Below are 15,729 nucleotides of genomic sequence, written 5' to 3' on the forward strand. Positions count from 1 at the left end.
TTTCCAGATTAGAGTCCATCCCAATTTTAATCTCTTTCTCTGAATAAAAATCTCACGGAAACGCTGTCAGGATTACTTAAAATTATACATGTAAAGCAACAAGAAGAGTCTTCATATGGCCAGCACTTTAGCCATGATCGTTGTATGATTTTCATTGCATTTCTTCCAGGAAAAACAAATATACAACCAAATTAAAGTGAAGATATCAAGATTTGAGAAGACCATTTTTTGGAGAAAGGATAAAATAACATGATATAAGTCTTCAGGACGTTGGCAACGTCAGGAATGGCTGCAAGAAAGCTGACCAAAGATGGAAGTTCATGGGCTGCAAATAGGGAAGAAAAATCAAAAAGGAATGGTGGAGGAAGTTATTAAAGAGAAACCAACACAAAAACAAATAAAAACAGAGTCATAGGTGCTTTGGGAGTAGAAGAAATGAAGCATGTCTTTTAGGGGAGAAAAGGAACCAGGAGATAAAATTCATAATATTTGCTTTGGGACCTACCATGTCCAGTTAGTTCTGAGGCAAGTGACACCTCACAGACCAGGGGCAGCTTGGCTGAGGAGCCTTCCCAGAGCCTCCTTCACTTCCTTGTTCCTTAGGCTGTAGATGAAGGGGTTCAGCATGGGGGTGAACATGGTGTACATCAATGAGGAAATCGAGCTTCTGTAGGAAGAATTTGTCACAGCAGAACTGAGGTGGATGCCCAGGCTTGTCCCGTAGAACAAGGAGACTGAAGAGAGGTGAAACCCACAGGTGGAAAATGCTTTATATTTTCATCCTGCAGAGGAAATTCGCATTATAGAGGAGACAATTTGAGAGTAAGAGAAGAAGATTCCAGTGAGAGGAAGCACAGCCAGCAGGGCAGTTGCCACATAAATGGTGATGTTATTGATGAGACGGTCAGAGCAGGCTAATTTGATAACCTGAGGCAGTTCACAGAAGAAATGTGGAATTTCAGTACCTATACAGAAGGTCAGACGCCTCAAGAGCAGAATATGAAGCAGGGATACCCAGAAAGTGATAAACCAGCACATCAGAACCAGGAGACCACAGAGGTGTGGGTTCATGATGACCATGTAGTGCAGTGGGTGGCAGATGGCCACAAACCGGTCATAGGCCATGACAGTCAGGAGGAAATTGTCCAGTAACGAAAAAATCATAAAAAAATAGACCTGAGTGAAGCACCCTATGTAGGAGATGTCTTTTCTCTGTGCCTGGACATTCACCAGCATCTTCGGGACAGTGGTGGAGATGATGCAGATGTCAAGAACAGATAGATTGGAGAGGAAGAAATACATGGGAGTGTGGAGATGGGTGTCAGAGATGATGGTCAAGGTGATGAGGAGGTTCCCAAGAATGGTGACTAGGTACATGGACAGCAACACTCCAAAGAGAAGGGGTTGAAGTTCAGGATCCTCTGAGAGGCCCAGGAGGAGGACTTCTGATACTTCTGTGTGGTTTGCTGCTCCCATGAAGCTGGTGTGTCTGCTGGAGAAGGAGGCAAAAGCAATGTTCAGTGCACATCCAACTGGCACCTGAGCTAGTCTGCACATCTTCGTTCCAAGTTTAGGTGGACAAACTTCACCCTTTGTTAAGTCTTTCCAATGACAGTGATTCACTCAGTCAGGTGGGAGCCCATTTCCTTTTTAAATGTAATTATTTAGCCTTTTTGAAACTAAGCAGAAATACCTTTTTTCTCTGGTTCCACTGTCTACTCACTGGTTCTAGTTCCGGTTGATACTATGGACATAAACCAATTTCTTCTACGATATGACCCTTCCAACATAGTTCAAGGCGTTTAATATCTTTTCTTTGATAATCTCCATACTTTCTTCATTCAAATAGCTCTGATTCTTATTAAGACGTGGATTCTCACGTCAAATCACTTTAATTCTACGACTTGATGCTTCCTATCCATGTCATAGTTAACACTCAGGTGCCTTACTCATTTTATATGTAAAAATGTAGTTACTGCTATTATCTTCTTTGTGAGGTTTAGAAATTCCTTTGTGCACAGTAGGATCTCAGTAAATGATAGCTATTATTATAATTATTAATATGTTCCTTTTAGGACAATTATTTTTAATATGTAACTGTCCCAAAGTAAAGGATAGAGATGTGATTTATAAAAAGGGATCTGGAATCAGACTTCCTAGAACAGAATTTTGCTCCACCAAATCACTATTGATGTGATCTTGACAAGGCTATATAAGCTCTCCTTGCTGCAGATACCTCACCTCTACAACGGGAGTAGTAAATATTCCCTACAATGTGAGACTGATGAGTGAATTAAATGAAGTGATACATGTAGTTTTTCTTGTGATTCTTGTGACGTACGTTGGACACCTGATAAATGTGAGCTTCTATTCTTAACATCACAATAAATCAGTCTTGTGTGGCTATCGTTATTAATACTCCTCTTAAACTGTGACAGTCACTCAAGATGGAATTCTGATCATTATACACACAACAGATCTGTTACGTCTTTTCTCTGCCATGCAGCACTTCTAATCAATGGAGTTCCTTTTGGCTTCTTGTTTCAGAAACTGCCTGCCAGGTGGATTCTTTCAAGAAGAGAGAAAAGTACATGAACTATAAAGATAAGAGGAGGGAACAAAATCACAAATCTTTAAAATAAAATACAAAGTGTGTGTTCTCATGTGTGCTCATGTGTACATGCTCAGAAGTGGGGATGTGTTGTACTAAAAACTAGCAGAGTTAATTGCAAAAACATATGGTTGATAGATTTGATTAAAAAATATTCAAAGCTTCTATAAATCAAATCATCCTAAAATTTGAAAGGAAAATTTAAGAAGTGATTATCAATATCTACATGCTCCATGATAGAAATAAGGTCCATTATGTTAATTCCTAGAGAATCCTGATTAATTCACAGAGAAAAAATCATTGAGGACCTATTTAGTCGGGGCTGGTGGATCAAGAAATCTTTTTCTGATATACGAATATTTGAACTGTGGAAGGAAGGATGCGTAACTGTTAACCAAGGGAAATAAGGAAAGGCCAAGCATTTTGGGCTGAGAGAACAGAATTCATGGTTAACCTGTGGGTCATGGAGCTTGGGAATGAAGGCACTTGAGAGTCGAGTGAGATGGAGAACAGAGAGGGAGGATAAGGAAGACAGAGTGGGGGAGCCCCACAAGTCCAGCATCCTGTGCAATTCCTTGATGTGCCTCTCATGTTGCTAATGTTATGTTTATTTGTGGGTCAGAGAGTGTGACTCTTTTTGCTCACCATTGTCTTTCCAGGGACTGCCATGGTGCCTGGCACATAGTAGGTGCTCAATACATACAAGTGTTACATGTCTAATAAATAATGAGACCCAAGTGTCAACTATGACACAAAAGAGATGTTGAAACTCACATATGCCTGGATATAGACACAAAATTGAATATTAAACTTACATCAAAGTTTTTAAATCTATACTAGGAGAATAATACATCATGGATAACAAACACCTATTCTAGGAATGGGAAAGTGGTTTAATACTAGGATTTTTGCTAACATAATTCATCACAAAAATAGGTCAATGAGGAGAAATCATAACCATAATCACAATAGAAAATGCATTTGAGAAAAGGCAACAGTCATCACTGTGGTTAGCACCCGGGCAGGACATAGCCTTTTGCTAAATGAGGAAAGCAAGGGCAATTTATAAACCCAATAAAGAATGGTATTTTTAAAACTACAGGAAACACAATATTCTACATTAAAGACTAAAATATTTGTGATAAATTCATGAAAAGACCATGGCAGTCTACTCCAATTTTAGTCACTAGATATTCTCCTGAATATTTAAAAGACTTTGGTAAGATGAGAATAGGAAACTGGGCTGAGTACAGAACATCAGAAATAATTATCGTAGATGATATTATGAACACTCAAGTTCAACAACAACAACCAATACAGAACTATTAAGTGCTATCAGTAAGGCGAACCCATGCATAAATTGTTAGGAAATAGAAAAATCCAGTCACATTAGGAATAAAGTAGACAATACCTTGTGTATAATAGATCTCCAGTGAGTAGTTAGTGAATAAATGATTGGACACAAGAAATCTAACAGGAGCCCACAGTTATGCAAAAGAGTAGAGAAGAGGTGGAGACTCTGGAAAATAACTCCGATCACAGAAAGTCCCAAGATTCCAAAGAGAGAGAGAAGGAAACAGAGCAAGCACTGGAAAAGACTGGGCTCAGCGGAAACTAAAGCACATTCAAAGTACAGAGACTTCACCATTATAGACTAAATAAATACGAGCCCGTCTCAGCCTCACAACTCTAGAGGTAAACCCCAGTGCCCAATTTCTTTCATCTTTTTTTCTTACTCCACCAGTCCTCGCTGGACACAGTGACTCTCTCTGATGGTTAACACCGAAGTTTTCTGTTCTCTGAGGTCTGCCCCTGGGAAGCCCAGTTGGCTTTGCATTTGGCTGGGAACAGAAAATTATCAGTAAGGGGCAACAGAAACATGGCTAAAGTTTCCAGAGTCTCAAGGGTTGAATTCTCAGAGCACCTCATTATACAAATTGTTCTACTGACTTACTCTATTCCAAATAATTCAGCTCCCTTTGTGGGCAAAGATAAGAGAATGGAAAATTTTCAGCCAACATTGTGCCTTGCAAGGAGCAAAGGTGGGAAATTAATTTTTTCTCTTTCAAGGAGAAACTCTTTTTTCTTTGATTTGACTTAAAAATTACAAATTGTCTCCTAAGGGAAGCATAATTTCTACAAGGACCAAACCCAGGAACCAACTTTCGGTGATGGTCCCTTGAGAATCTTGGGAGATTTTGTGGATCACTTGGGCTCCACAAAATGTCATGGAGGCAAAGAGATCTTTCTAAAAAGAAGCAGAGTGGCTAACAGTTTTGGTTTTGTTGAAAGGACCAACAAAGTGAGGACTGAAAAATATCCCTTGACATTTGCTGGTGACATAGAGGCCTTTATTGATATTAGAGAGAGCTCTATTTATTACCTCTAAATGGAGGGGCAGGGCAGAAATAATCCAGGTAGAGTGTGTTGAAGAGTGATTATTGAGGAAATATAGGTGGCAAGTATAAGTCATGCATAAAGTTTGCCGGAGAAGGGGAGGACAGAGGTAACATACAGCCTAAAGGCAGTATGATATATAAGAAGTTAAAAAAAAATAATAATGAAAGATAGAGGAATACATTTAATTTCAAAGAGAATGATGATATTTCATGCAGGTATTTGAATACGCAGGAAATACTGAATGGATAATTCACAGGATGCAGTACACACTCTAAAACAACGATGCTCATAATGTGCTATATCTCCATTTAGAGAACACATGAATCCGGAAATCAGGGGTTTGGCATAGAAGCAGCCACTTGGGGAGTTTGTGCTTCGGGTCTGCACACCTCTGGCCATGGCAGATTTAGAGGTCTTAACTCCTAAAGGGATAACACTTTCAGAGACATGGCAAAGTCCCATGAAACTTCAGGCTGTGCTGCTGCCTGGCACTTCAGGTCCCTCATGCTAAGAAGAGGAGTCACCATCCTGGCAGGTGTAATTGACCTGGTCATCAAGGTCATTGTGTGATCATGGCAATGGGCATGCACTGGCACCTGCTGTTCTTAGTCAGTGGTAGGGAGCAGCCCAGGAGCATCCTCAGCACAAACACCGTGGAGGATGCAGGTGGCTGTCGGTCAGTTATGCTCCCACCGCAAGAGACCTGAGTGCTATGGGTGAGGCAGCTTCTTTAGCAGAGGGCATTTCTCAAGGAGGGCTGAGAGCTGAGGGCTGTCAAATGTCTGTACTCCCTGCACCTGGGAAGGGAAGAATAAGCCCTTAATCATGACAGAGGATCTGGGCAACACAGTACAGCATTCACTAGAGTCCATATTTGGGGACATTTCGATCAACTTCCTTTTATGAGAGGTATAATTGACATATAACTTTATATTAATTTTGGGTGTATGACATAATGATTTGATATTTGTATATACTGGGAAACAATCACCACCAGAAATCTATTTAACATCCGTCTCTACATGTAGTTACAAATAATTTTTCTGGTGATGAGAACTTTTAAGATCTACTCTCAACAACATTCAAATATACAATACAGTGTTGTTAACTATGGTCATGTGCTTTATATTACATCACCAGGACTTCTTTACTTTATAACAGGAAGTTGGTACCTTTTGACCACCTTCACCCATTCCTACCCACTTCTGGCAACCACATATCTGTTCTCTGATTCTATGAGTTTGTTTTTTTGTTTGTTTTCATGACTATCTTGATCCATATGTTAAAGAAAGATAAAACAGATCAATACTGCTCATCCCAGGAATTTAAATATGCAACTTCAGGCTATCTACTTACATTCATTTATTGCATAACTACATCAAAGAAAACCTGGCAAGTTCAATAGGAATCAAAATGTATTTGCTAATTTTCAACAGACATTTCTGCAAATGTTGTTGTGTACTTTTCTGGAAGTTGCAGGCTCTCAAAGTAGGAAAATAAGAACACATCTTTCAAATGATAAATAATGTGGATTTTTCAATGAAAGATAACACTCCTTTGAACATGGAAGCATTCAGAAATGACAATTAATGAACATAAAAGGATTGTTGCTATGAACTATAATAATTTAACATTATTCTAATAATTCAAAGAAATGCATAAGATGAAAAAGGAAAGGGACATAAGCATTGTAAAGTAAAAGACAAATATGTGATTATTTGTAGATAAGCTTCTGGAGGCAGAGAGCCCTCAATGAACATGCAGCCTGTGTGGCTCCTTCATCATCCATTTCAACAAATCCTCTAGGGAAGTTGTTTTCAAATTATAACCATACATAAGATCCACCTTTATGGCCTATTAAATATAAGTGGCTGGGACTGTCCCTTGAGTTTCTGATTTAGTAGATCTGGGATGAAGGACACAAATTTGCGCGTCTAACAAGTTCCCACTGATGCTAGGGCTGCTGGTCTGGAGACATTTTGAGAGACACTTGTTTATGTTCCTAGTACTCTGGTCTAACAAAGGTTTTCCCTCCACTGTTTACATCTCCCCTCCCTCACCCCACCCCTAGCCTCTACTAAGATACACTGGCTCTTTCAGATGTTGAGATGGCATCATGGAAACCCATGGGGGCCCTGGATCTTTCTCCTGCAGTGACTTTTCCCCAGAAAGTACAAGGAGATGCTCCAGCCAGGAATTTCATTACTCATATCTCTGGGAGGCCCAGGATGGTTTGCCTTGGGAACACTAGAGCCTTATTTAAAGTTTCCACGACATTGGGAGCTGAATTTTCAAACCTCCTCATTAAATAAATTGTTTTGTTTTCATTCTACTCTAAAGAATCAAGCTCCCTTGGGATACAAGGAGTATAATAGAAACAAAACTTCCTGCCATTTCTGTTTCCCTGAAGATAGCTGTGGAGAGAGATGCATTTCTTTCTTCCAATTATTCCTTTTGATTTCGTGCATTGAAACATTTGCAGTCAAGAAGATCATTCTCCTGGAAATTAAAAAACATTATCTTCTTTCAAAGAAGTCTGTCTGGGCTCCTTAAGATCCTGCCCTAATTCATGCCTCCCCTTCACAGGATTTAATTTCAAAGTTAGCAGTTTCTCCCTGAAGGGTGTCTTACTGTTACAAAGAGCCCAATAGACTTGACCCTCTGAATCTCATTGTCTCAAAAATAAAATGAATGTGAAAGGTCCCTATTTTCAGAAGGAGAAGGCGGCAACTAGTGACACTGCTACTGAAAAATCAATTAAGTTGAAGAATAGAAATATCCTTTAGAATTTGCTGGGGACAAGAACTTATTGCAGACTCCAGGGAAATCAATTGTGCTGGAGGTAGAAAGACTACAGATGAGATGGATCAAGAGAGATTGAGCAGAATGGGAATGCAAGTAGCCAGTATACTAAATTCTCCAAAAACAGGAGCAATACCCAAATGGGAGTATGCATCTATGAATGAGGTTCATTTTCATTGAAAGAAACGGGAATGTGGAACATTCCCATGACATTGGAAATTATAACATTGCATTTAGACATTGATATACACAGGACAAAGAAAAGATAAGTGGTATGTAAGTTCTCCCAACAGTTAGGAAGAGATGGGATTCAAAGTTCAGCTGGTGGTTTTTAAGAGGCAGTCACTGACATAATAATTATAGAAATAATGGTTTAATTACAATGGTGTCTAATACTGTGATGGATGGTATAGTGTCCTATGAGACCATATATCTAGCATGGGCCTATAACTGAAATGGAAGGATCATGAATAGGATTCAGCCCTGTATCAGCTTGTCTTTCTAAGTGCCGACTCTCTCAATGGAAACTTCTCCCTCTTTCTGTATAGTTACTTGATTCATACTGCCACTTGTGCACACTCAGGGTCATCAGACCAATACATTTGACCTCTGAGATGATAGCATGGATGGGGTGTTCATTTTGCCCATCACTGCAACCTTTCCAAGATTCAAATGATGTTTTATCCTCCCTAAAATATTTCCCCTCCAGTTATTCCCATACTATGAAAGCTAAAACCATCAACTCTGACTCCATGGAATTGTTCTACTTCAGTGGTTCTCAATCAGGCTGAGTTTGCCCCCTACAGGACAACTGGCAATGTCTGGAGACGTTTCTGGTTATCACAACTAAATGTTGGCATCTAGTGTGTAGATAACAGGGTTCTCAAAAATGTTACCATACACAGGACAGCCCCTCATGAAAATAATTATATAGACCAAAATTTCAATATAGTTGTGGGTTAGAAATCCTGGTAAAGACTGTTGAGAACTAATGTTAAAATATTTGTCTAAAAAATCCCAACCATTCTTTATTATTATACAGTGATAGTGAAAATATGATCTGAAGGAAATTTCACAAGCCCACTTCATTATTTTTGTGCTACTTTATCTTTTCCCTTGTGGTTAAATTTGTGTAACTTACAATGTACTGTTTTGACTATTTTTAAATGTAGAATTCTGCACCCTTGTCATTAAATACATTCACATTATTGATCAACCATTACCACCATCATCTCCAGAACTTTTTCATTTTCCCAAACTGAAACTCTGTCCTCATTAAACGTTAACTCCTCATTACACCTCACGCAGCCCCTGGCACCCACCTTTCTACTTTTTGTCTCTGTGAATTTGACTCCTCTAGTCTTGTCACATAAGTGGAATCATATTATATTTATACATTTGGATATCTCAATTTTGACATTTCAAAACCTGAACTTCTGGTGTTCTCTTTCCTTCCCAAATCTGTTCCCCCACAGTCCTCCCTGTCTCAACGGATGCAGTTCCGTTCTTCTAATTGTTCAGGCTCCAATCCCTGGAGTCATTCTTGTCACTCTCTTTCTCTCACTCCCATATTTTGCCTGCCAACAAATCCTCTTGGCTCTATCTGCAAAATATAGCCCAACTGAGCCCTTCTGAATTCTTTTACTACTATCTCCCTCAGATCCTAGCTACCTATAGCTCACCTGGCTTGCTGCAGTCAGTTCCAAGCAGCCTTCCTCATGCTGTACAATCAATTCTCAATAGAGCAGCCAGAATGATTGTTAAAAATCCTAATTGTGTCCTGTGTCAGCTCAAAACCCGGCAATGAGTCTCCACATCACTCAGAGCAAATGAAAGACAAAGTCCTTCAATGACAGAGAAAGCCTCACTGATAAGCCCCTGATAGCTGTCTCCCTCTTCTACTATGCTTCCCCTCACTGTTCTGCAGCCCCATTACCCTCAGGCCACCTCCCGCCTCACATTGTTTGTATGAAACTTACCCTCTGCCTGGGCCGCTCGGTCCCCAGATATGCACTCACCTAGGTCATTCACTGTCTTAACAAATATACTTTCTTGTTTTTTTTTTTTCTTTTTGTGAGGAAGATCAGCCCTGAGCTAACATCCGTGCTAATCCTCCTCTTTCTGCTGAGGAAGACTGGCTCTAAGCTAACGTCTATTGCCAATCCTCCTCCTTTTTTTTTCCCCAAAGCCCCAGTAGATAGCTGTACGTCATAGTTGCACATCCTTCTAGTTGCTGTATGTGGGACGCGGCCTCAGCATGGCCGGAGAAGCAGTGCCTCGGTGTGCGCCCAGGATCCGAACCCAGGCCACCAGTAGTGGAGCGCACGCACTTAACTGCTAAGCCACGGGGCCGGCCCCAATAAATGTACTTTCTCAAGGAGGTTTATTGAGACCATTCTTTATAATATGATACATAACGTCCCCACTCTCCTGATCCTCTTTATCCTGTGGAGTTGTGCCTAAAATAGTGGCTGACACATAGTAAATACTCAGTAAAAATAGGTTTGATAAATTGAATAAACAAATGTGGTTCTGAAGTGACTGCCAGTAACATTGTCTCCTGAGCACAGTTGATTGGTCCAAGGTGGGAAAAGGAAATCTTTGTGTCAATTAGAGTACTTTTCTGAGATTTTTCATTTTTTCTAGACATGATGAGCTAAAATAAATTCAGCTTCACCTAGTAGTGAAGCTACCAGGTGTGAGTTGTGAGAGCTGCTGGATTCTGAGACTCGTTCCACGTGGAGGTAGCCAATCTGAGAAAATAAAACTGAGAAGCTGAATGGAAATCTTCATAGTGTTTGAGCCTCTGTGTCCAGTATCCAGCTGAACTTCTGCTCAGCTATGTTCTGATGAATCAGGAAATTCTATTCTATCACTTGCTACCAAAACCAATCTGTCTGGTGCATGCTTATATTTATGAGAGTCAGGACCAAGAGGAGATAATGCCCAATGAAAATTAGAAAGCGGTGCCATAACAGACCCTCCACCTTCTCAGCTCAATGCCTTATCAATCAATTATTGGCAACTTGTAACTCACACATATCTCTTATGATAGATTTAATAATAGCCTCCCAAAGATATTTGAACCTGTGAATATGTCACCTCAGATGGCAGAAGGCACTTTGCAGATGTGATTAATCAAGGATCTTAAGATAGAGAGATTACCCTGAATGATCTAAGTGGGCTCAATGTAATCATAAGCATCCTCATAAGAGAAAGAGAGGTGGGCTAGAAAAAGATTTGAAGATATTGTACTGTTGACATTGAAGATGGAGGATGGGTCCATGAACCAATGAATGAAAGAAGCCTTTAGAATTCGGAAAAGACAAAGAAACAGGTTCTCCTCTAGAGTCTCCAGAAGCAAAGCTTCTCTGCTGACACATGTTACATTTCTGACCTCCAGAATTGTGATACAGTAAATTTGTGTCATTTTAAGCCACTAGACTTCTGGTAATTTGTACAGAAGCAAGAGGAAACTAATACATTTTCTTCCAAAATCTACTCATCTCATTGGTACAGCTTTAAGTCAGGTCCCCATCATCTCTCCTCTAGACTATTTCCAGCCTCCTAAGTGTTACTTCTGCTTCCAAATTATCCCACTCAGGGCAATCGTAAAGTCTTCATACTATATGTATGATTACAGCATGGCTCTGGTTTTCAATTGCTTATAAAATCCTTAGTATGTCAAATTAGACTCTCGATGATCTGTCCTCCATCTACATAACCAATTTTATCTCTAATGTCTCAGCCATAATTTTCTTTTATCTTCCTGATATGCCTCAATCTTGAATGTCACCCAAATATACACCCCAGTTAAGTTTCTACTTATTATTTCTTATTAAAAATTCAAGAATATTCTCTTTTGAGAAGTTTTCCTGAATACCAAGTGTAGACCAAGATGGGGGAAAACTGAACCTTCATGATTTCCTGGTGGGAATTTAAAGTGGTGCAGCCGCTTTGGGAAATAGATGCGAGTTGCTTAAAAAGTTAAGCATAAAGTTACCACAGAGCCCAGTAATTTCACTCCTAGCTGTCTACCCAAGAGAAATGAAAATGCCTGTGAACACAGAGACACATGAATAAATGTTAATAGCAGCATTATTCATAATAATTCAAAATGGGAAATATCCATTGTCCATCCAGTGATAACCGGATGAGCAAAATGTGGTATATACATACAGTAGAATACAATTCTGCAATTAAAAGGAACAAAATATTTCTACATACTTCCACATGGCTGGGCCTCAAAAACATATGCTAAGTCGAAGAAGCCAGAGAAGAAAACCACATGTTGTATGATTCCATTTATACAAAATACCTAGAGAGCAGGAAGTTTATGGAGATAGAAAGTGATAAGCAGTTTCCTAGGGCTGAGATGGGAATGGAAATTAACTGCAAATGACACAACGGTACTTTTTGAGGTGATAGACATATTGTAAAGCTAGATTGTGGTAATGATTGCATAACTTGATAAATGTACTAAATCATTGAATTTCAATTTTCATGGGTGATTTCATGTATGTCAATTATGCCTCAACAAAATGTTAAAAACTAAATGTCTAAAGAGCTTTTCCTGCAATTACTCAAGGTGAGTTGAAAATTTTTACCTTTGTTTTCCAAAGGAGCTATTACATACCAATATTATTATGCTCATCCCTCTGAATTGAAAACATTTGTATCTCTCTGGTCCCCTCCACAATTCACACACAATAGACAATAAATGCACATTGGATTAAACCTATGGAATCAACGTGAATTGAAGCCACATAAAATAAGTCTTTCATCTCTAGCAAACTACATTTTTGATTAGTATGTCTTCAGTAATTAGTATGTCTTCAGTAATTAGTTCCTTTTTTTGCTCTCAAAGTCCCTAAATCATTTCACGATGTTGTCTTTATACATCAGAGTCTTTATCACCTGCGTTAGTTTTGGTTTCCACGGAAGCAGACATTAAGCCTAGGATTCATACACAAGTACTTTATTAGAAGGAGCAACATATGGATAGGAGATGGGAGAAGTGGACACAAGAAAGAAAATACATCCAATGCAGCTTGCATTGCCAGGTAACACAGGAAATGAGCAGTTTCATCCTGTGAGGAAATTCTGGAAAATGATAAAAATCCACCCTCAGAATTGTCCCAGGTAAAAAGTGAAGGAGATGGCATACCCTGCACCTCTCCTTCAACAGCTGTCTCTGATGGAACATAATCCTGTGTCATTTCTGCCACTACATATTGGGCAAAATAGGGTCCAGTTTGTGTTGGCAATTGGCAGTCATGCAATGGAGATGGTAAGACAATTCCAGAGAATGTGTATGAGTATCAACAGCTTCTACTACTCCTTCCTTCCCTGCAGACTCAATTCCATCAACATCCTTCTCAAAAAGTGAACTATGTTTTCAACACCTTCCACACATGTGTAACGATGATTCTGATTGAACCTGGAGAGGACCCCACCTAAAATTAAGCCATGTGAGAAAACAATTGTGATTCAATTATATTCACTATAACGTTTCAGAATCTTGGAGCGTGTATCTCAAAATTTCAATAGTGGGAAATAAAAGTCAAATGAAAGAGGGAAAGGAAGAAAGTAAGGAAGGAAGGATCACAAAGAATGAAGCAACACCTCAGATACCAATATCCATGGTATATTATTATGAATCATCTGAAAAGAAAAAGAAACACATAGAGACAGAGATTGGATTGGTGGTTACCAGAGGGGAAGGGGGGAGGGAGGAGGGCGAAAGGGATAATTCAGCACATGTGTGTGGTGATGGGTTGTAATTAGTATTTGGGTGGTGAACATGATCTAATCTATGCAGAAATAGAAGTATAATGATGTACACCTGAAATTTATACCATGTTATAAACCAATGTTACTGCAATAAACAAAAAGTTTAAAAAAAAAAAGAAAGAAAGAAAAGAAAAATGTTTTAAGTCTACATCCTACTCTGAAGTTGAAAATCACATCACTGTTCTTATGAAACATAGGATAGCAAAGTCATTTTCAGCTAGCCAGGTTAGAGTCCAACTCAATCTCAGTCTCTTCTTTTGAAAAGTGGGGTGAAGGAGAGAAAATAACTGAAAGAAATATTTTGAGGATGAAATAATTTGTACACGTGAAGAAACAAGCATAGTCCTGATGTGGTAAGCACTTGTTGTGACTGAAATATAATTTTCAACACATTTCTTCTGGAAAAACAAGCCTACAATCAAATGAAGGTAAAGAACAGCAACGTTTGAGAAGATAATGTTGGGGAAAACTACATCAGCACTTCCTATGATAAGTGCTTTAAATCTAATGCTAGAAATCTTAAGAATGACTGCAAGAAAGCTGAACAAACAGAACGTTATGGACAGTTCCTGTATAAACAGGAAAAGTCAAAGAGAAATTACTGAGGATGTTTTTGAAGAGAAACAAAGACCAAAACAAATTAAAGTGGAATTTGGGTATTGAAGAAATCAAGCATATCATTTAGGGGAGAAAAAGAACCAGGAGATTTAAAGTTGCAACATTTGTCTCGGGACACAGTGTCCACTAACTTCTGAGGCCAGGGACCCATCACAGACAGGAGGCTGCCTGGCTGAAGAGCCTTCCTAAGGCACCTTTCACATCTTTGTTCCTCAGGCTGTAGATGAAGGGGTTCAGCATGGGGGTGACCACCGTGTACATCACTGATGCAATTGAGCTTCTCTGGGAAGAATGGGTCACAGCAGAACTCAGGTAGACCCACAGGCCTGTACCATAGGACAACGAGACCACAGAGAGGTGAGACCCACAGGTGGAAAATGCTTTATACTTGCCCTCAATGGAGACCATCCTCATTAAGGAGGAGAAAATTTGACAGTAGGAAAAAAGGATTCCAGTGAGTGGAAACACACCCAGCAGAGCAGTGGCCACATACAAGGAGATGTTATTAATGAAGGTGTCAGAGCAGGCTAATTTGAGAACCTGAGACAGTTCACAGAAGAAATGTGGGATTTCAGTGCCTATACAGAAGGTCAGTCTCATCATCAGTAGAATATGAAACAGGGAGACCCAGGAAATGATGAGCCAAGACATCAGAACCAGGAGGCCACACAGGTGTGGGTTCATGATGACTGTGTAGTACAGGGGGTGGCATATGGCTACAAACCGGTCATAGGCCATCACGGTCAGGAGGAAATTGTCCAGTCCAAAAAACACCATAAAGAAATACACCTGAGTGAGACATCCTATGTAGGAGATGTCTTTGCTGTGTGTCTGGATGTTCAGAAGCATCTTCGGGATGGTGGTGGAGATGAAGCAGATGTCTATGAATGACAGGTTGGAGAGGAAGAAGTACATGGGGGTGTGGAGCTGGGAGTCAGAGCTGATGGCCAGGATGATGAGCAGGTTCCCAAGCAATGTAACCAAGTACATGGACAGGAATGTTCCAAAGAGCAGGGGCTGCAGTTCAGGATCCTGTGAGAGACCCAGGAGGAGGAATTCTGATACTTCCGTGTGGTTTCCTGCTTCCATGTAGCTGATGTGTCTTCTGGAGAAGGAGGTAAAAACAAGGTTCAATGAACATTCAGTTGGCACCTGAGCTAGTCAATATCTCCTGATTCCACCTTTTGGGAGAAAAACTTCACCCTCTGTGGAGTCCTTTCAATAACAGTGATTCACTGAGTCAAATGATAGCTGACTTCCTTATTAAATATGTGTGATCATTCAGACTTTCTTTAATATAGCAGAAATCTCTCTCTCTCTTTTTCCCAGTACTTAGTGGTTCTAATTCTTTTATTCAAATCTATGGACATAAACCAATTCCTTCTTTGATACGACTCTTACAACATAACTGAAGACAGTTAGGGTCTTTTCTTTGGTAATGTCCATATTTCCTCCATTCTAAAACTCTATAATAGTGATCTAGACATGGGTTTTCACCTCAAACA

The 15,729-nt window shown here is 39.6% G+C and overlaps 1 protein-coding gene and 1 pseudogene across 1 annotated transcript; both read right to left on the reverse strand.

The window, feature by feature from the left end:
• Positions 1–537: 537 nt before the first annotated feature.
• Positions 538–1,476, reverse strand: LOC101395696 (olfactory receptor 7D4-like; annotated as a pseudogene).
• Positions 1,477–14,374: 12,898 nt separating this feature from the next.
• On the reverse strand, positions 14,375–15,352 carry LOC101390077 (olfactory receptor 7D4-like). Its single transcript, XM_004434171.2, has one exon. It carries the CDS (start codon positions 15,311–15,313, stop codon positions 14,375–14,377), a length of 939 nt encoding a protein of 312 aa, XP_004434228.2. The 5' UTR covers positions 15,314–15,352.
• Positions 15,353–15,729: the final 377 nt, after the last annotated feature.

The sequence above is a fragment of the Ceratotherium simum genome, chromosome 39 (assembly GCF_057802395.1).
Source record: "Ceratotherium simum simum isolate JZ-2026a chromosome 39, ASM5780239v1, whole genome shotgun sequence".
Taxonomy (NCBI): domain Eukaryota; kingdom Metazoa; phylum Chordata; class Mammalia; order Perissodactyla; family Rhinocerotidae; genus Ceratotherium; species Ceratotherium simum.

What these genes read in the sequence shown, in the direction of transcription:
- LOC101390077 (XM_004434171.2), bottom strand. Translation starts at nt 15,313, where the DNA reads ATGGAAGCAGGAAACCACACGGAAGTATCAGAATTCCTCCTCCTGGGT.